Source organism: Oryctolagus cuniculus, chromosome 5 (genome assembly GCF_051225735.1).
Source record: "Oryctolagus cuniculus isolate XC-2025 breed Fujian yellow rabbit chromosome 5, ASM5122573v1, whole genome shotgun sequence".
Classification (NCBI taxonomy): domain Eukaryota; kingdom Metazoa; phylum Chordata; class Mammalia; order Lagomorpha; family Leporidae; genus Oryctolagus; species Oryctolagus cuniculus.
In genome coordinates, this window is record NC_142871.1 from 25,831,258 (window position 1) to 25,853,356 (window position 22,099).

A 22,099-nucleotide genomic window follows, 5' to 3' on the forward strand; every position below is an offset into this window, starting at 1 on the left:
AGTCCCGTGCCAGGATTTTAAAAATAGAGTAGAAACTTGCGATGAAGAATTCTATTATCAGTTATGCTTAATATAGCACTTGTAGAGGGCTATGTGTTTTGTACGTGCACATCTTAAATCCTGTCCTACAAACAAAGGATACAGGAGGATTTGAATATGTTGGTATGCTTTTTGGATGTTGCTTAATTGGAGGCTCTGTTAGGATTCACAAGTAATAAGGTGCAGATCTTTGGGGCTTACGTAAGCCCATTTGAACATCTCTACTCTGAGTCCATAAATTTACACTTAATGGCAGAGCCAATTCTATTCTGAATTCCATGTAGAATTACATTCAGTTTACAGTGCCAAATCTATTATCTGGTTCTCTCAGGCATTTACTGCATAAATTTCAAGACTTCATAAAAGTAAGCTTGAATAATTATTTGTAGACGACCCTCATAAAAATTTGCCATGCAGATGATCAGCTTTTGGTTTGATATATAACACACTAAGAGTATTTGAAAACACACTGGACTCTTGTTTTAAAAACAGGTATAAATCAAATGAAGATTATGTATATGTCAGAGGACGTGGACGTGGAAAGTATATTTGTGAAGAATGTGGGATTCGCTGCAAGAAGCCAAGCATGCTGAAAAAACACATCCGCACTCATACTGATGTTCGGCCTTATGTATGCAAGTTATGCAATTTTGCCTTCAAAACGAAAGGTACAAGTCTGATGTTTCTGGAGAGAAGTATTTTTTTATGGCTACTTGGAATTCTGAATACTATTTTGCAACTAACTTTGATCAGCAATAAGATGGTTTTGTTTGTGAAAATAGGACTCCATGCAATAAATGTATTTTCTCCCTCATGACCAAAGGATGTATCTGAGACTGTGAGGCTCCTTTTATGACTTAATTAAGAGCTATAGACTTAGATCCAGGCCAGTTGTCTCCAAAGGAAGTGGCTAAGAATTGCCTGGATAGCTATTACTTCATGTTGGAAATGTTATGTGGTCTAGATAATATTTGTACCGGTACTGAAACACTGCAGGGAAACCAAACAGGCAGTGGTATTAGAAGAGCAAGGCAGCAGCTGGGAAGAAATGTGCCCATGGTCAGTTTCAAGATTATAAATAATGTAGAAATCCACAGGCTCCCAGGTGGGCCCCTCCATCCACAGTTGCATTAATTATGCATTGAAATTTGATAGCTTCTGTTCCATGTATTTATCAGCACAGAGACAATTTCTTACTCTCAGGCCACAACTGTTAATCTCATAGAACTAGGATTTGCCTTCAAATGATATTCTGTCATTCCATTCAAAATCTGTTTGTAACAAGTAGATTTATACAAAACTATTTTACTCAACAAAGCTGCTTCATTTATACTTTTGTGATTTTGTAAGTCACGAAAATGTTCATAGGCCCATTGTTCTCAGAATACAAATAGTAGTGAATTAGAGGTTGTTTGACTTGTGTACAATGGATTCTGCAGACACAGTCCTTCACCAACCTCACATCATTTCCCTTGTTTTCACTTTAACTTTGCATACCATTTAATCTGCTCTGATACTCATCAAAAAAAAGTAGCAAATAAAATAACCCTTGATAGGAAAAAATATATACCCATTTTCTCTTGCAGCCAGAAGTCCTAAATTGTTACACTGATTCCTAAGAAGTGTAACTTATGTCCTTTCCTTTTTACACCTAGGCTCTTCTTTGTTTAAAAAAAAAAAAAAAAAAATCAGTGTTACAGGTGTGCTTAATTTGAAGCCAAGACTGGAGAGAGTGTTCATTTGCATTTCAAAATAAATAAGGTCCTTTAACTACCAGCAACCTTTTCACAATCAAGCCTTTTGTCTATACCCTTACCAAGAGATTCCCAGGAGATAAGAAAATACAAATTTTGATTTTAGGAAATACTGCAGATTTCTCAGTCCTTATAAATGATATAGCTTCACTTGGTGTAATGTGTTTGCCATGGCTATAAATTTGTGAAAACCAGATGAAGACATGACACATTTCTAGCTATTTTTAAAAATCAGGTTCAGTCTGCTCTGAGCCATGATGCTGGAGGTTTAGCAGGACATAATTTGTTCTTGGTCATTATTTGAGTTTCCTTGTGTGTACCCTTTGGGTATATGCAAATGTCTCAGGATTTTTTTGTTTTAGAGATTTATTTTATTTATTTGAAAGAGTTACAGAGAGGATCTTAAAATGAGCCAAATATTCTGGAAACCCCAACAGTTTTTACCTTCAGCTACAATGCCCTTGCTACTTTGGCCTCCTTGACCTAATCCTTTACTTCAGAAACTCATGACTTAAACCAACCAGTGCAGGGTGGGCTTGTTTCACATCCCTATTCCTAGCTGCAAACCTTCTCTAAAGTTGTTAGCCCGCAGCCTGACCACTTCTTTGCAGTGGGTGGAGACAAAAACACAGAAGAAGAAACAAATATTAAAACCTAAATAAACAAATCATCTTGGTAGTTAGCATCCAGGAGCATACATAGGCGCAGCATACTTGCACCTTGGCAGAAGCAAATGATTTCCATTAACCTTATAGTTAAATTTAATTAATGTATCGATGCAGGAATTTTTGATGTATGTATAAAATTTTTGAACTCTAAAAATTTCACGTAATATTTTGATAAATAAGAATCATGGCATATTGGTAATATTTCTGTGTTTGGAGTTATCAAAATAGCACATAAAATTCATAAGTATAACAAGTAGCATGTAAATAATCAAGTAATATAAGTAAAATAATAAGCAACAGTGCCCCAGTTTAGACTTCTGGTTCCTGTAAGATGTTAACCATGAGATAAACATTTTTACAAGGGGGACAAAGTTTCCACCTAGTCAGGGAGCCTACTGAAACAGAGCACCTGTGGTATGCTGTGAAAGCTTCATCAAAGGGCACAGAAGGTAATAGGGACATTTTCACAGAAAGGAATGGAAAGTCTCCTTAGAACTGAATTTGTTCCTGGATCTTTTGGGAGAAGTTATATGGCATAGAATTTTATGTATGTTCCTGTTGTAGACCCTGGATCCAGAGTGATCACATCACTGTTTTTAAATTTCTTACATTCCATATGGTAATTATACAAATCTACAGATACACATGCGTATGTATACATATAATCATATATATAGTATCACTATGACATATTTGATATGAAGCCTTTCTTGTTCTTAGAATGATAAGAGTCTCAAGATAAATAAAAAGCAGATATTGCTGCTCCAGTATTTTATAACTTGTTGACATAAAAGTTTGCTAACATGTGCCAGACAAATAGGTGCTACATACTGGGAATAATACTCTCTAAAGCTAGTTACTGAATTTCTTTTATGGGTCTTTGAATTCACTTACAAGGTTGACCCTCACATTAGCTTATATATTTTTTTCCCTCTCACAAGTACAGATGCTTGGAGGTTAATGTATCTATCAATTCCTAAAATATTGGGGTCCAGTGGATGTGTTGAGAATGTTGCTTTGGGAAATTTCTCAATAGTGTGTGACCCAGCCTGTGTTGCCTTGTTCATGGAGAGTTGCAGAAGGCCAGCCCTTCAATTAGATTAAATCCTTTCTGAGGAAAAAAAAAAAAGTCTGGGATACTCAGTCTTTCTGCTCTGGAAAAGACACAACACTGGCTTGGAATAAAGAACACCTGAGATTGGGCTGAAGCTCTCAAAGATTTATATCTTCAGAAACCAAATTGTTCTTGTTATGGTTAGAACAAGTAGTGGTGGATAGAAACAAATCTATGTCACTCCAAATTAATTCATTTCATGTTGAATTTTGAAGCAATCTTTACATTTTAGGAATCAAATGTTTCCTTTTGGGCTGTGTTTTCTAGGAAACCTAACAAAGCATATGAAGTCGAAGGCACACATGAAAAAATGCCTGGAGTTGGGAGTCTCAATGACATCTGTGGAAGATACAGAAACTGAAGAAGCAGGTATACCGCAATTTAGCTGACTGGCCTCCTCCCCGTGCACATTGGATGGAGCCTTGTGGCTGGGGTGATAAACTGTCATGTTTTTAAAAAGCTGATTACAGCTCATTTTCTTAAATACTAAACATGTAAAATAAATTTGAAGCCTTGAATTGCTTGAAACCTGATAAGGAGAAATAAATGCATTTCGGTTGTGACTATGGCCAGGGTACAGGTTGGGGAAGGCCTGGCTATGAAAATACTTCTGTCTCTAACTGTGAAAAAAATACAGTTGTATTTGCTTTGTGAGAGTGATTTAAGGTTTATGAAACTTATTTGGAAGTCTGAAGTGTATTTTAATGGATAAGTAGGAAAGCTAGTCGGAAAAAAATATCCATCATTAACTACATACAGTATATAACTCAAGAGCAGGCCAGCCCTCCTGAGATGCACCACTTATGCATAAGCTTGTACCTGAACCTGGAGAGAGATGAGTTGTTGCAGCATTATTAACATTATCCATACCCATTTGTTAGGGTTTTCTATGAGTGGGATGGTATCTGATGTGGAAGGTTCTCCTCTGGAGTCCTTATGGTAGGGTGAGGATGAGACCAAATGGGTTCATAAAAGGTCAGAATTAATGCAGGGTCAAGTAAGTACCCTGCAAGATTTGTAGGAGCTCAGAGGCATAACAAGACTGAAGGCTTGGGAAAAGCTTTTGGAAAGAGATAGGGCCTATCTGGGCTCCTAATCTTGACAATTGGATCTCAATTTCATTATCTTTATTCGATTGTTTCAGAAAATATGGAGGATTTGCACAAGGCAGCTGAGAAGCATAGCATGTCCAGCATTTCAACTGATCATCAGTTCTCAGATGCTGAGGAATCAGATGGTGAGGATGGAGATGATAATGATGATGATGATGAAGATGATGATGACTTTGATGACCAAGGAGATTTGACTCCAAAAACGAGATCAAGAAGCACTAGTCCTCAGCCTCCGAGATTCTCCTCCTTGCCTGTGAATGTTGGTGCCGTGGCCCATGGAGTTCCTTCAGATAATTCCCTGGGGCATTCTTCATTGATCAGTTATTTGGTTACTTTGCCAAGTATTCAAGTGACTCAGCTTATGACACCCAGTGACTCATGTGAAGATACTCAGATGACAGAATACCAGAGGCTGTTTCAGAGCAAAAGTACAGACTCGGAACCAGACAAGGACAGGTTAGACATCCCTAGTGGTATGGACGAGGAGGGCATGCTGTCTTCAGAGCCAAGCTCCTCTCCAAGGGACTTCTCACCCTCAAGTCGCCATTCCTCACCAGGATATGACTCGTCACCCTGTCGAGATAATTCACCAAAGAGGTATCTGATACCCAAGGGAGATTTATCACCTAGGAGACATTTATCCCCGAGGAGAGAGCTGTCACCCATGAGGCATCTTTCACCAAGAAAAGAAGCTGCATTGAGAAGAGAGATGTCCCAGAGAGATATTTCACCAAGAAGGCATTTGTCCCCAAGGAGGCCAGTGTCTCCTGGGAAAGACATCACGGCAAGAAGAGACCTGTCTCCTAGAAGAGAGAGGAGATACCTGACTACCATAAGAGCACCATCTCCCAGAAGGGCTTTATACCATAACCCGCCATTGTCCATGGGGCAGTATTTGCAAGCAGAGCCAATTGTACTGGGGCCTCCCGTAAGTATAATTCACTTTCTCTTTCTCATACATGAGTCAAAGCACATTGGAGCCTTATGATACCACACTAGTAACTGATGTATTATAACCTGGGTATCTCTCATGAGGAGGAGTGAACTTCACTACTGAAAATAGCAGGAAGACATTTTTATTTCATGCTATTGTCAGTAATGCAGTTGTTGCAGTACTCCTAGCATAGAGTTGCATGACAGCTGGGGATAGATGAGGATATCCTACGACCTTCAGAGCTTAACTAATGATAGACATGAGCTGGAACCTCTATGTGAATAAAAAGAGAGGAAGCCTTTGGAATGGCTTGACTGCACATACAGACATGCATCATGACATTTAGGTGTCAATTACAGATACTCTGCACCAAGTAGGGTTCGGACCCAGTTGTTAGCCTTGACTTTCCAAAAACTTGTATATGCTTTACCTTGGTCCATGGTAAGTGGACATGTGAAACTCTTCAGGGACCAGGAGAGGAGGGAATGATACTTGTAGTGTTCATAAATCAAGGGCACAGACATATCTGCTTTTCTTGCCTTTGTTACCACTCCATGCACTTGTTGAGTGAGAGCATGGGCCCAAGGGGATGTGGAGTTGGAAGAGCTAAAAGAGAATGAACAAGGGGATTTCTACGGCTTGCTTTCCTTGTAAATTAAGATAACAGCAGTAGAGATTGTGGATTTCACTTGAGCGGTAGGCTTAATGCAAATCCAGTCCTGCTTCATTCTATGGACACAATAGATTGTGATGTCTTAATTTGTGTAGGATTTTAAAAAGTGGATAAAACAGGCCCTTAGTATAGACAGGAGAGCTTTATCATTGGAGATTGTTGGCTTCCAATGAGTTTTTGTTTCCCATCTCTCCTTGTTGCACTGTCTTTGCTCTGGGTTTCTGTCCTGTGCATCAGTGAAAGGAAGTACTGCCAGCTCCCAGCTCTGTCTTTTCCCTGCCCTGGTGTCCAGCTCCCTCCCTCTTGTCACCTTCCTCTGCCCTTAGTTATAGGCTTAGGTTATCACCCTTAAACTGTAAGGTAGCTCACTGCTGAATCCCCCTCCCTCCTTCTCTCTAAACCCTCTTTCCCCTGCTTTCTTCCCCCACTCCCTTTCCACAAGCATGGTACCAACTTTATCCTTATGATGCACATCCTGCAGAAATGTACCTAGCACATCAGGATGTAATCTATTTGCCAAGATAATAAATTAGCAAACTAAGAGAAAGAGGCACATTTCCATAGGTTTGTGTCTTGGCAGAAGTTGAAAGGAGGGGCTCTTCTGAAGTTTGTGCCATCACAGCATAAATAGTAAATCCCTTGGACTGCAGGATCCTGAACCCTCTCATTGAGAGTCAAATACCTGCCCTGGTGCTGGCAAGCTCTGTTAGTGGGGTATTTCCACCCTCGCTGCTGCTCCTTTTTCAGCACTGGCCGGTTAGATTGAGTGTAGCCTTTCCTTTAGTGTAAATACACTGGGGAAAAATAATTAGAGCAACCCACAGTCAAATTACACAAAAGAAATTAAGGAGTGGACTAGAAGAATGCATGTAATTTTTGTATGTATGCCTAGAAAACTGTTGCTGGAAAATCTTGTGTTTGTTATGTTTTTATTAATTCCAGCTCACCTGTATATTTAAAAGAATTGTTAAACTTTACCTTTGATGGAGTCTTTGGTTGGTTACTCAGTTTAATCCTCTTTGGAGAATATATAGCCTACTGTGCTATTTTCATGATGTGAGGGATAGATAGGGGAATCCTCTATGGAAAGGGAACATTGGGTCCCAGGCACTTCCCATGGTTAATGCTGTCATTTAGAGGGTCAGAGGATGATTTTCAGCTTTCTGTGATATGTGAGAGTCTCGTGATCAGAGCAAAATGTGATAATGCTGTGAGAGATATTTCTCCTGGTTATTCTATGAGATGAAGGCTTTGTCTTCTCTGAATAATATATGAAGTTATAAAAACTGGAATAATGCTAAGGAATCCTTTTGATATAAATTCTGGTAGTAATACCTTGTCTCTATGCTTACTATCAACAAAGGGCCCACAGGACAGTGACTGTGGTGTGAAAAGTCCTTGTAGCCCAGTGTGACATACGTTCTGGCTCAGGCTGGAATGAAAGACCCAGGGAGAAGGTCTGGAGGGAGACAAGGTGCAGTCACTAAGATTCCTGCCACCTTGCTGTTTCTTCCCTAATGCCCTGTAGTTTGTTTTGATTTTTAGATAGAATAGAAAGGTAAGAGTCCTTTATTCATTCACCCAGTAAATAATTTTGAGGTCCTACTACATATGGTTCAAGGAAGAGGATGAAATAATGTTATGATTTCTGGCCTTACCTGTTTTTAATTTGAGGGATAGAAAGAGAGACAGAGCTCTCCTGTGCTGATTCACTCCCCAAATACCTGCAATGATTGAGGCTAAGCTGAGGTCAAAGCTAGGATCTAGGACTCAATCCAAGAGGCTCTCACATTGGTGGCAGGAGCCTAATTTTCTTGGGCCATCACCACTGCCTCTCTGGTTCTGCATTTGTAGTAAGTTGTAGTTAGGAGCCAGAGCCAGGGCTCAAACCCAGGATTCTGATGTGCGACAAAGACCGCTTCACTGCATTGGCTCAGCATTGGCTTCCAAGGACTCTGTTGACACCCTGTTGGGGATATTAAGAGGGAATTTCAAAAAGTTCATGAAAAATAGCATTGAAAGATAAATTTATTTTGGTGTCAAAATTCAGAAATTTACATTAGGCACTTTTTAAGATTTTTTAAAAACCTTCATATACATGGATTTCAGAGTTTTTTTTTTAAACACCTAAGAGTAATTGTGTATTAATTACAGAGTTCAACCAATAGTTTTAAGTAGAACATAAAAAATATTAAAAGGGTAAAGTATTAAGTTCTTTTTTTTTCTTTTTTTTTGTTCGTTATATAGTTTTTTTTTATTTAATAAATGTGAATTTACAAAGTGCAACTTTTGTATTGTTGTGGCTCCCCACCCCCAACCTCCCTTCCTCCTGTGGCCCTCCCCTCTCCCACTCCCTCTCCCATCCTGCCCTGCATCAAGTTTCATTTTCAATTACCTTCATATACTGAAGATCAACTTAGTATATACTAAGCAAGGATTTCAACAGGCTGTACTCACACAACTGCACAAGGTATAGGATATTGTTCGACTAGTAGTGTTGTTTTTAAGTTTCATAGTAAAACACATTAAGGACAGAGATCCTACGTGGGGAGCATGTACCCAGTGATTCCCGTTGTTGATTTAACAATTGGCAGTCTTATTTATGACATCAGCAATTACCCGAGACTCTTGCTATGAGCTGTCTAGGCTATGGAAGCCCCATAGCCCAGCAGAAGGAACAGGCCATCAAGGAGAGAGGCACCTTTCTGTGAAGGGAGGAAGGAACCTCCACTGTGATACGGCCTTGACTAAACAAGTTCAGAGTCGGTGAACTCAAGGGGCTTCCATAGCCTAGACAGAGTGTTTTTTTTTTTTTTCACCCAAATAAACATCTTTAAATTTCATTTTTCATGAACTTTTTGAAAACGTTCTGTCTGGTACATGGGATATATACATACATGGATCTGTATGTGGGCATGTATGTATGTATGTATTTGTATATATGTATCTATTTATTATCCATACTTTTTCCATGCTGCATTTTTCTGATTGAGCTTTAAGTAAAAGTCAAAGTAGAGAAAATTTATTTCAAGTTCATTTGGAAGGTAAACAAGGAGTAACTAGGGGGAGAGAGCTTGTGTGGGAATGGCGAGGGGAATCTGGGGCCATGAAACTGATGACGTGGTGGAAGCTCGGCTTATACATTATCTCTGTGATTGTTAGGGTGGCATTTCTGATCAGCACAGTTCCGAACCGGACACTGTTATTAGAAGCACAAAGAAAACATGATTGGGTTGAGGACATGATGGATCTATTCTGGTTTTAGAGGACAGTTTGTCATCCCCTTTGTCACATGGAGTCAGGGGTCTCAAGAGGCTTTACAGAGTGGCATGTTTCTCCTGTTGGCTCCTGTCCCCATCTCCAGTCCCCCATAGATTCCATGATGGTTACGTGCATGCCACTAAACAGCAACCAAAAGTTAAATGGAAAAATAATACATTTTCCTTTAAGCTTTGAATCTTTGATAACTGTGATTAAAAGTGCATTTTTTGGCTACTTTCCAAGATTTTTGTAGTATTTACAGTTCCTCCATCTTAACTGATGTTTGATGAAGGAGATGTGCCTTTTTCTAAACCAGAGCCAATGTAAGGCAGATTTTGTGTATGTGCAACATTTAAATGGTTCTTTCTCATAATGTAAAAGTCCCACCTTTCCTAGCGCTTACGAGGTCCTGGTGATGGTAGAATTGATGATTACACCATTATATTTGTTTCTACCTTGAAACAAATGGCTGGCGTTGTGTCACTGCCTATGACACCAGCATCCCCTATGGGTTCTAGTTGAAGTCCTGGCTGCTCCACTTCTGATCCAGCTCCCTGCTAACAGCCTGGGAAAGCAACAGAAGATGGCCCAAGTGTTTGGGCCCCTGCACCCAACTGAGAGACCTGGATGAAGCTCCTGGCTTCTGGCTTCAGGCTGGCACAGCCCAGCCTTTGTAGCCTTCTGGGGAGTGAACCAGTGGGTAGAAGATCTCTCTATCTTTCCATCTCCCTCTTTCCTGAGGTGTAGCTCAGGGCAGGGTAAGGGCCAACCACAACCCAAAGTACAGAGATAATGCATAGCCAGTCTCACAGCCTTAAATAGAGCTGGCTAAATCCTAAATGGCACAGAGCATACCTTGAGTTAAGTGAAACATCGAACTGAATTAGAACATTTTTTGTCTCACTCTTATATTAGTACCATGCTTGGCAAGTTTTATCCATCTTATTTTAATTTCTCAAAAAAAAAAAAAAAGAAAGTTGGGCCTTTTGGATGGCAGTTCATTAAACGAATGAATCACAGTCATTAAAACCTGATAAACTCACAATCTAAGTGGTATTTCATTACACAAATAAGTATAGAAAATAAATTCTTCATTTTCAGGGCTGGTTGGGACCTGAGACTGTGAAATCTGGAATTTTTATCCTAAATTTTAAGTAAACTTAATTCACTAATCGCCAGGAAGAAATTTCAGTGGAAATACCAGCATAAACAGACAAAAAGACACAGTCATGTCATCTTTGGTTCCTGGCAATGTGGCTGAATGAGAGTGGTTAATTGTTTGAAATACTAAATGTCCACTACACCTCTGGTGGGTGATTTCCTTCTAAAACCCGCCATCGGTTTAAGATTTAAATCACTTTGATTTGTGATCTGGTGAAGAAATTGATCTTTTGCAGTGAACATCTCTTGAGCTTAGAGCCATGTTGTACACTTTGAAGGAGATAGTTTCTGGATCCTCATCACCATTTTGTCATTTGTTCTTTGGAAAACTTTTTAAAAAAGCAATTTTCAGACTCACCACTCTAGTTATACTCATCAACTCTTAAGAAAAAAAAAATCTATGCAGTATGTAGACAGATGGTAATCTTTGTATTTCCTATTGAATTAAAAAAATCTATTATTAGTGTGTGTTAGTGATTTTTGTTCAGTAAACTTTTCCTGGTACTTCTCTGTTTTCTTTCCATTCCCTCTTATGACAAAAACAGAGCTGAAATATGCATCTGTACCTAGTAGGAAACACTCAGAATGCATTGTCCCTCTGCTGTTTAAAAACAAAAGCGAAAGGACTGACATTGTGGTACAATGCTTGTGAGACCAGCATCCCATATCACAGTGCTTGTTAGAGTCCCTGCTGCTCTACTTCCAGTCCAGCTTCCTGCTAATGCACCTGGGGAGGCAGTGGAAGATGGCCCAAGTACTTGGACCCTGGCTACCCATGCGAGAGACGTGGATAGAGTTCTGGGCTCCTGACTTCAGCCTGGCCCAGCCATGGTTGATAGAGTCATTTGGGGAATGAATAAGCGGCTGGAAGATCTCTCTCTCCCTCTCTCCCTTTCTCTCTGATGCTCTGCCTTTCAGATAAATAAACAAATCTTTCCTAAAGAGACAAAAGTAACTCTTCATGGTTCAGTGCCTGTATTTAAGAATTATGAAAGACAACTGAGAAAATCTCTTGTTTTGAAAAGTGAACACTTAAAATAATTTTTAAAAATTTCACTTAAGAGACAGACAGTGAAAGAGACAGAGAAAGAGCCACAGAGAGCTCCCATCCACTGCTTCCCTCATCACATGCCCACAAATTCTGGGACTGGCAGACCCTGGGATCTGGGAGCTCATTCCAGGTCTCATATGGGAATGGCAGGACCACAACTTCCTGAGCCATCACTACTGCCTTCCAGGATGGGCAATAGCAGGAACCTGGGGTCAGGAGCCAGAGGTGAATATTGGATCTAGGTACTCTTGCATGGTATGTAGGCATCTGAACAGGCAAATTAACTGCCAGGCCCACACTTGTCCTGAAAAATGAAAACTTGATGGAGAGCAAGTAGCAAATCTTCCCTTGGTAGTGAATGAGTGAGTGAAATAGCAGGGCCTAAGGATGAATAGTAGTGAGGTCTGAACTTGGTGTCTCTCTTGTCTCCCATGCAGAATCTAAGAAGAGGATTACCTCAGGTTCCTTACTTCAGTCTCTATGGAGACCAAGAAGGTGCTTATGAACATCAAGGCTCCAGCCTTTTCCCTGAGGGTCCTAATGACTATGTCTTCAGTCATCTTCCACTTCACTCTCAGCAACAAGTGCGAGCTCCTATCCCCATGGTGCCAGTTGGTGGGATCCAAATGGTTCACTCCATGCCGCCGGCCCTTTCTGGTTTACATCCTCCACCCACATTGCCTCTGCCAGTGGAGGGCTCTGAGGAAAAGAGAGCAGCTCCAGGGGAGTCCTTCTCAAAGGATCCCTATGTGCTTTCCAAAGGGCATGAGAAGCGAGCGCCTCACGTGTTACAGTCTTCTGGTCTACCGAGCACTCCCTCCTCTCCTCGTCTACTGATGAAACAGAGCACTTCGGAAGACAGCCTGAATGCCACAGAGAGGGAACAAGAGGAGAATATACAGACTTGCACAAAAGCCATTGCCTCTCTCCGGATTGCCACAGAAGAGGCAGCTCTGCTTGGGGCAGATCAGCCAGCACGGGTGCAGGAGCCCCTCCAGAAACCCTCAGAAAGTGCACACGTTAGCATTAGACACTTTAGTGGACCTGAGCCAGGTCAGCCCTGTACCTCAGCTCCGCACCCTGACTTGCATGATGGTGAAAAGGACACTTTTGGGACATCACAGACTGCGTTAGCTCACTCCACATTTTACGGCAAGAGTTGTGTGGACGAGAAACAGTCGGACTTCCACAGCAGTAAGGGGTTGTCTTCAAGCACAGAGGAGGGAAAAGAACCTTCATCAGAGAAAAGCCCGCTTCATTGATCTGAGATGCATGGGAACTTTCATTTCCACCTTTCCCCATTTTTTTGTTTATGTTTTTCTAGAGGTAGAGGTAATCAACTTTGTAGCATGCCTGTCCTAAGTTACAGTAGTTTGCTGTTATATATACTTTTGTTATATCAAAAGAATTAGGTAAATTAACAAGTCATCTTGAGCCTGACCAAAACAAAATTTGAAATTAACCTATTGGGTCTGGTACTTTTAAAATTGTACAGATGTCTGTGCCTTTTCTTTACTTTGCTTATATTCTTATAAGCATTTTTTAGCAGTAATTTGTACATATTTTAGAATTTGTGTATCTGCTTTGTAATAAATGTAATTTCTTTCCTTTTTTGGACACTTGGATCTAAATGATGTAAAGCAAAACAGCATCAATATATATGTGAGGTTGCACTAAAACATATTTTTATATGATTAAAACTGAACAGCTTTTATGTACAGCTCTGATTCTGTAATACTAATATTTATTTACTTTGTTTCATAAATTGTACATTTTTTCTTAATGTTGTGGATTGCTTTTCTATGTGAAGCATGGGATTTACTGTTGCGTAACTAGAACAAAAATGTACATTGTAAACAAGATATTTAAACTAGAGTATCTTATTCTGCACTTATGCATTAGTTAAAAAAAAGATAAAGGGTGTATCAGTCAGTTCTTAACTCTTGTAAATTTTTTTGTCTCTTGTTTGCTGGATTGACCATAACTTAAGTGCTGATTGTGATTTTAAACTGATAGTACCGTAAAGCATTAAAGTAAACAACGTGCTATTGTGAGTTTTTTCAAAGCTTTATAAATCAGTTATAAATAATATTAAAAGTATTTGGTCTTATGTGAACATGTTGATCTATATACTCATCTAAAAATATGGGAAAACATTCCACCCCATGTAAATATGTACAAGTGCATCACTGGTACAATTTTATGTAACTCAGTTGGACACTAGGTTGCCACAGACCTATGCTAGGGTGTCTTTAAAAATTAAAGTGACAAAGCACATGGGACTGTGTAGAGCTTGGTTATCGGCCGGCCCGGTGGCTTGGCCGGCAGTGCTGGGCGCTGCCGGTGGAGGAGACCTGGGCTTAGAAGGCTCCTTGGTTCTTGCTGCACAGGATGGTGACTGGAACCAAGTCTCCACAGAGGGGTTGTGCGTGGACTGAGGGTTGGGTGTGGAAGCAGAGAAGGGGGATGGAGATCGGCTCCCCAGCTCTTCCCGACAGCCCATCCACAAGGTAACAGGGTTAACATCAGCACTGGGGGTGTCACCTTCTCCTTCTGAACGAGGGAAGTGTGTCACACTCCTGGCTGTCTCAGGGGGAACTGGGAAAAGAAGCCTTCCAGGGAGAAGAACTCGTGGGAGGACGATGATGTTTGTAACGCTCCGGATGGCTGTTGGTTGGTGTTGAACGCGGGAAGAGCCTGTGTAGGTCCAGAAGAGCAGAGAGGGAGGGGGACAAGGGCATGTGCACATGCACACACACACAATCTGGGTTATCTTTGTGCTATATGGTGGATTCTAATTCTGTGAAACCAAGTTTGTATATTGAATTACATTAAGGAGTGTTCTTTAAAAAGAGAAATAAATATACAATTACATGCGTGAGGTGTTCAGTCTTTATGTGTTGCCTTGCATTCTAGTTTCCCAGTTTGGTTTCTAAAGAAATTCTGATGGTACCAACATCCACTCTGTGCTATTAATGGTTCTGCCCATCTTGAGGTGTTCCTTAAATATGAATGTGTGGAACAAGTGAGATGACAGGCAGTGGTTTTCTTAGATCACTTGACTGGAGCAAAGAGTGGGCATTGAAGAGTGAGCCCTTGAAATGGATTCACTCAGACCTAAGCTGGGATAGCCTGCACTGTATCTGAAAAGAGTGATGAATGAAGAAAATCATCATTTTCCTTTCTGCATCTCTCTCTCTCTCTCTCTCACACACACACACACACACCTGAAATTTCACTGGGAAAACTGCTGCTTCATTTTGCTCAAGATACAAAAGTAAAAAAATATCATAAATATGCACAAATCACTTTTTTCATTGCAAAGAACAGAACCTCTTAAATAATAAAAGCAGAAGCTCATGAAAGGTCAAAATCTATCAATATTTTCCATGTCACTGTAAAAATCTTAAGTTGGTGCATCTATGTTTTACCTGTTTTATGAGGCACATTGTCTTTTTGAATTGTATTTTATAATGGTGAGCTAAAAGTCAACCCAACAGAATATCTATGTCTTACTGGAGAGAATCCTTGAGACTTTTTGATTATGTAGGGTGGATTTGTGTGCCTTATTCCTCATTGATAGGAGTGTGTGTATGTGTGTGTGTGTGATTCCAGGCCAAATCAAATCTTCCTCCTATATCTAATCCATCACTTATATATTCATTCATTCAGGAAATGGTTGAATGCCTGCCGTGAATTGGGTACAATGATGGGCAGTTAGGAAGAAAAGGAGATACCCTTTGCCATCAGGCAGCCCAGGTACATAAGAGAGACATAAAAGTGAGTCAATCTGCATAATGTGTTAGTGCCAAAACAATTGTGCACTTGGTGTGTTTAATATTCACAGTAGAGTGATCATCCTTCACAGGATGGGAAAGGGGGGCTTCACGACAAAGGTGGCCTTGGAATAGATCCATAGGAACATATACTGACTAATTCATCCAACATAAGTTCTCTCACCTGCCTTGGGATACTTCTGTGTGCTATGTGTTGCATGACTGCACAAACCAGCTAAGTGCTTGCCTTCATGGAATTACAATCTACTGGGAGAGCAGTACAAAAATAGGAAGAGAAGTGCATGTTAGATGATTCAGAATGTGTGAAGCAGAAAGTGGGTAAAAAGCAGGATGTGACTGACTCCCTGGGTATGTGGCAGGATGGTGTATAGTGTAGCTAGTTCCCAAGTTAGCTTTGAGGCCAGCTTCCTAATCCAGTTTATAGATCTGGCCCTGTAGGCAATGGGAAGACAAAGGAGGATTGAAGCAAGGAAGGCCTTGCTATTGCTGTTGTTCTAATATTATTATTTAGAAACAAAAAAACTTTAGCAGCAATGAAGATAATGGGTTTGAAGGAGAGAGAATGGAACCAGGGAAAAATGTTGGGAGAATATAAAGTGACACCATTTCGATGGAAATGAAGGCATCAGTAATCCAAGTTGTTGATGGAGATCTGAAGAAAAAGGACAGTTTTGCCCAAAAAGGAGGAATTGGTAATATTCTAGACTGCTACAGTGTGGCAAACAGAGATGGGGGAGTTAAAAATGATGAGCTTTTAATTTGGGCACTGAGAAGAGGGCTATGTCTTTAGTCAAGATGAAAGTGGTATGCAAAGATGCAGACAATGACACAAGCTCCCTTAAGCAGCTCAGAATGAGGAGTTTAACCTCAAACAAGAAAGTCTGGGGATTGGTTTGTCAATTGTTATCATGGCTGTGAGTGTGGAAATGGATGAATTCCTCAGCATACAGAGGGAACAAAGAAGGGGTCTGAGTTCTTCCGAAGGTGGGCACGAAGCATGAGAGCCAGCAAAGAGGTACTGCAGATGACAGCACGTCCTGTATGATGAGCCCGAATGATGCATCCTTTTGTGATATTTTTGAAAACTTGATTTTCATAAGTTCTCTGAGATAATTTCTGGAAAGCAAAACTAAGAACATTTTTGAGGAGAAAAAAAGAAAAGCCAAATCTATTTTTGAAATTAACTGGTATTTCCTTAATAACATGACAATTGTGTTATTAAGCAATTAATTAGAAATTATTAAAGAAGCCTGTCATTTACAAATGTCTTTTCCAAAGCCTAAGGCTTGGAAAAGTTAGGTGACTATTTTAAGGAGAAAATAGGTAAAAAAAAAAAAAAAAAAAAAAAGGAGAAATAGGTGGTTCATTTCACAACCAAAGCTAACACCAAGATCTCTCAACTTTATGTCCGGATTTGCTTGAAGGACAGTGATGAGTTATGCTTTCCCTTACTCCATATGTATGATAAATTAGAGTTGGCCATGAGGTAATACTGAAAAACAGAAGAAATGGCAAAAATTATTTTATTTGGCATTAAAAATTGCCTCAAAATGAACAAGGAAAGGATGCCAACCCTTGCCTCTCTGAAACCCTCTAAGATAATTTTCTTTTAGCAAACCTGGACATGAAGGGGAGAGATCTTGCCTTTAGCCTTAGCTCTGCAATGAACCATCTTGTTCTCCTTGGAAACTTCACTCGACTTCTCTGAGCCATAGGTTTTCTAAAACTCTTTATGGATTATACAATATCCCTTGCATAGCAACAACTCATGTCAGCTTTATAAATATACATGGATGATCAAAATGAAGCAAACCCACATATTTCCTCTCTACTCACTAAGCACCCATAGTTTATTTCAGATTCAGCAATACATCCCCAGCATGTTTTATACTTAGATTCCAAGCTTTCTTATGTTGTTAAAACATCAGTTTTATAAAGTTTAATAAATAGATATTGGTGCAAAACAACACATTTTATTAGTTTGTTAAATGTATCAATTAATAAAATATTCTAAAATAAATTATTCTATAAGAATAAAGAAAAATTTATAAAAAATATTCTATAAGAAAATGCTTAAAGTCATAGAAGGATACTACTGATCAGGTCATATCCCCCAAGGCAAAATGAAAAGGTCAAGTATTTTTGTGTATAATTAAGAGAGAAAACATGAAAAAGATCCAACAGGATTTCTCCAATGGGAACAAAGCTTCAGACTACCTGAATAACTGTGCTGGCTATTTGTGTATACTAGCAGAAGGCAGGACAGCAGGGTGCTGGAGCTCTTTACTCTGAGCACTTGATCTGCCAATAAAACCTGATGGGACTCTACATCCTCACAGGTACTATCCATTTTACTGCCAGAGGCCCAGCTTCAGGGAGAGCTAGGGCCATGGAATCATTAAGTCGTGAGCAGCTCTACTTCTAGGGAGAATCTTTCTTGAGTTTCTGGTCTTATTGTAAGACACAGATACTCAACTCAGAATACTCTTGGTCATGATTTGAGGGTATGTGGTACCTGGCAGACTCAGAATAGTTGTCTTTGAGTCAATTTCTTGTTGTGCTGTATAGGAAAGCATCCATATACATTCATTGTTCAAGTTCACAATCCCTTATATCAGGTAGAGTATCTAATTAAAGAAAGCATTTTCAGCTAATAGTGATAAGAAGTATGTGCAAGCCCTGTTTTTCATGCTTCCATCTTTTCAGTCTTTTAATAGGAGCAAAACTGAGGGAAGTGATTTGCTTAAGCTTACACAGCTGGTAAGTAGAAGAGTAGGCATTTAGGATCAAAAACAGCACAGCCCAACAGCACTTTCTACAATGATAAAAACAAAAAACTTTCTGTATCTGCACTTTCTGACACAATAGCCTATAGCTACATGTAACTGATGAGCACTTGAAATGTGGTGAGTACAAGTGAAAACTATATTTTCAAGTTTAATTATATTTAATTTAAATTTCCATAGCCACATTTGGCTAGTGGCTCCCGCATTGGATAACCACTTCCATACTTACCCTTGATGCCTGCCTCCCCACATGTCTCTGCATGCGTCCCTTTATTTGACAAATACTGAACTATCATGTGCCAGTTCTGTTCTTAGTGCTGGGTATATTGCAATGAACAGTAGCAACAACAAAACAAAACAAAAATCTGCACCATAGAACCTGTGGCCAGAACTTATCACTAAATATCCAGTTAAGGATTTTGGTGATGGATAGAATCCCCTTGCTTGCTTCTCTTTCTGTTGAGTTTTGGACCTTGTGACTCACTCAGGGAATAACAGTCAAGCTATGCTTGTATGAGGAAGTACAGTCTCCTGAAGCTAGCATAGAAACTATATTCTCAAGACAATCTCATTTACTTTCCTGCTTACCATATGCAACTAAACAGGTAGAAAGCAGAAGAAAAGAGTTGACCTAGGGGCATTGCCTTGAAGTCATAATATAATTCTATAATTACTTCTCCCGCAATAATGAAGGAAGTGGAGGAAGAGAAGAAATGGCCAAGGTTTCCCTCCTCCACCTGAAGTCCCTGCTGACTTTTAAGTAACTAGGCCCAAAGTGGCAGGGGCTGGGCCAAGGCTAAAACCAGAAGGTGAGAAATTAATCCATGTTTCCCACATGAGTGGCAGGAACCCAATTACTGGAGCTGTCATCATCTCTGTCTCCCAAGATCTGCATTAGCAAGAAGCTGGACACAGGGGAAGAGCTGCTTGACAGGGGACGTAAGAGTTTCAACTGACATCTTGACGGTGAGACCAGACTCCTGGAAGAACCCTGCCCAAGCTGCTCAGTTTGTAAAATGACTTCTACCATGAATTACATTTCTGGAGTTTGGATGGTAGAATCACATCACAATAATGGAACGTTCACAAATAGGGCGAATTACATAAACATATATGGTGATTTATTTCACTTTAGAACTTTGGGTCCAGGATAAATATATGTCATTAAGTAAAAATAACCTCTCTGTCCTACCTTCCTAAGCAAAAAAAATTTTTTTTTAAAAAAGCCTAAGGAAAATTCCAGAATGAATACTTTTCAGTGTGTTTTCCTCTATTATCCTCTGTTCCCACATTAATCAATCATCCTCTTTTACATGAGATGGATAGGAGAGATTAATTAGCTGCACCTTAATTTTACAATGAAAACATCACCACAGAAACCTTCTTTTCACATTCTTTAACCATGAGTGAGAGCTCAGAATATTTTGAGGCCAACCAGTAACTATAAACACCAATGTAAACAAATCCTGCTGGCTGAGGAAGGAGGACAAGAATGTGCAGGAATGGCATTTTGGAATGCCAACTTCTGTCTCCAACCACTTATACCAGGAAGACCTATTTTCCTGTTACATCTTATGACACCCAACATTTTAGACTTGTAGATAATGAGGACAACCCATCTAAATATCCCTGCCCCTATCCTTTCTATAAAGTTCACTTTCAGAAGCAAATATTTTGCTGTTTCCTTAGTCATTTTAAATAACGCTTAAAAAATCCTTAAGGGAGGGAGATTTAGGAAAGTATGAGATGACCTCAGGGCCAAGACTTATAAAAGTTCCCTCATTTCACTTCACGCCATCAGGATACTGCCTGCTTCCAGATACACAGGGCTCTGCATTTGGAGACGTGTTTGATCAGCTGGCAGGGAGGATTGGAATTGGAATCAGTGCTATGCAGTAGCACTTGATTATTTGTATTTGTATTTGTATTTGTAAGATGCCCAGCATTAATCTTACAGTTGTCTATGCCCCTTGCAAGAACACTAACGGGCCAGTATCTTTGACACCACCACGTGAAATCTCTTTGTACAAAAATGGGGCACCTAGTGGGTTTTCAAGAGATATCTTCAAAGTAGGATTCCTCCTGCTTGTTACCAGGCAAACCTTTTAACTTGAGATTAGAACAAGGCAATATAAAGCACAAGGGCCTTATCAGCCCCTTCCCACCCTCTTGGCAGGCATTAATATTCAGAGTTGGCCTTCTTTCTTAAGAGGCAAATTGGGGTCATGTCTGCAAGTAGAGGTTCAGGAACCAGACTACTTGGCTTCAGATATCAACTTTGCTACTTTCTAGGGCTTTGAGGGAGTTATAGAGGCCCTGCTGGGAGAAATGGCCTCAACTTTTCAAGGGCTTACTTACTACAGAGCAGTCTACTGCCCACTCATTGAAAATTTTCCAGATCAGCAGGTGACTATCCTATAAGGGTAATTTAGAGGCTTGGTAAACTAAGGCATATGGTCTGCTGCATGTTGGGTTTTTTTTTTTTTTTGTACAACCAGTAAACTAATAATGCTTTTTACATTTTTCAGTAGCCAGATTTGTAAATTAATCTGCATAATACACTTAGCTCTGCCTCTTGGTCCTCAAAAATATTCAGTATTTGATATTTGACATAAAGAATCTCTGATTTTTCATTTAGATGCCAGAATCCACGCACTTTACAACTTCACCTTCCTCAACAGGCAGCTTCTAGAGCACACCCACTCATCTAGAAGAGAAAGAGTGGCACATGAGAGGATTTTATGAGCCAGACCCCAGTGCCACCTAGCATTCATTCCATGTACTAGTAGCCACAAGTAGTCATTTAGCCACACTCAACCGCAAGAGGGGTTGGGAACTGCCTTCCAGGAAGCAAAGAAGATGGGATGAACTGTGGGGAGCAACTGGGAGCAACTCGGACTATACTGTTACTGGAATTAAGACTTATTCTATGCATCTGCTCTCCCACAATATGGCACTGGGAGAGGAGGAAACAGCTTCTACACAGCTGCCTCCAGTTCAACCAATAAGCAGCAGGACCTGCTCCTGATTGGAGGAGAGCAGCATACTTGGCGTGTGGGTAGCAGAGTTGGGATTGGTGGAAGAGGACTATAAAGGAGGAGAGAGACAACATGCACCAGGAACATCTATCTGAAGGAACACCTGTGCAGCCCCCGAGAGAGCCGGCCGGTGGTGTGCCGCTCCCCCGCGGAAGTGGGGAAAGTGGCAGGGGGAATCGCCCTTCCACGGAGGTGGAAGGGTCGGTAGCCAACCTGGGAAGAACCAGCAGCAAACCCGGGGAGGGCCGAGCAGATGAAAGAACAACGCAGGGTCCTGTGTTGTTCCTCCATGAAGAGGGGGAGCGACATAATGGTGCCGTGACTCGGATATGAAGCCTAGGCAGGGTTTAGTGTCGTTCCTCCATGAAGAGGGGGAGCGACAATGAACAAACGGTTCATCTCTTCCACCATTAATTACTTCTCTACATCTCAGTTTCGATCTCTCTGAAATGGGAATAGCACATGGGATTTCATAGAGCATGTAATAGGTTAAACATGTCAAATGCTTCTACATGCAAAGTGAATAATGTGCAGGTCCAGAACACTGCAAGTGCTCTATGAGTGTCTACTACTGTTTTTACCAGCTCACAGGTTAATCTAGGTATCCAGTCAATCACTACCTACTTCCAGTTGTACCATACAGCAGCCTGTAGAGTGCCCTCTATTTTTCAGTATGCCTTAAAATATATTTTATTGTTGTTTAGGTATGGT

The 22,099-nt window shown here is 40.3% G+C and overlaps 1 protein-coding gene across 25 annotated transcripts in view; it reads left to right on the forward strand.

Moving 5' to 3' along the window:
* The window catches only part of HIVEP2 (HIVEP zinc finger 2), a 214,846-nt gene extending 200,205 nt beyond the window's left edge, over nucleotides 1-14,641 (forward strand). For all 25 annotated transcript variants that reach the window (XM_089333692.1, XM_070073481.2, XM_051855303.3 and 22 more), the window contains 4 exons: nucleotides 532-707; nucleotides 3,843-3,944; nucleotides 4,720-5,615; nucleotides 12,205-14,641. In XM_089333692.1, coding sequence (XP_089189818.1) covers nucleotides 532-707; nucleotides 3,843-3,944; nucleotides 4,720-5,615; nucleotides 12,205-13,029 — 1,999 coding nt within the window. In that variant the 3' untranslated portion in view covers nucleotides 13,030-14,641. The remainder of the gene's footprint in view (nucleotides 1-531; nucleotides 708-3,842; nucleotides 3,945-4,719; nucleotides 5,616-12,204) is intronic.
* Nucleotides 14,642-22,099: the final 7,458 nt, after the last annotated feature.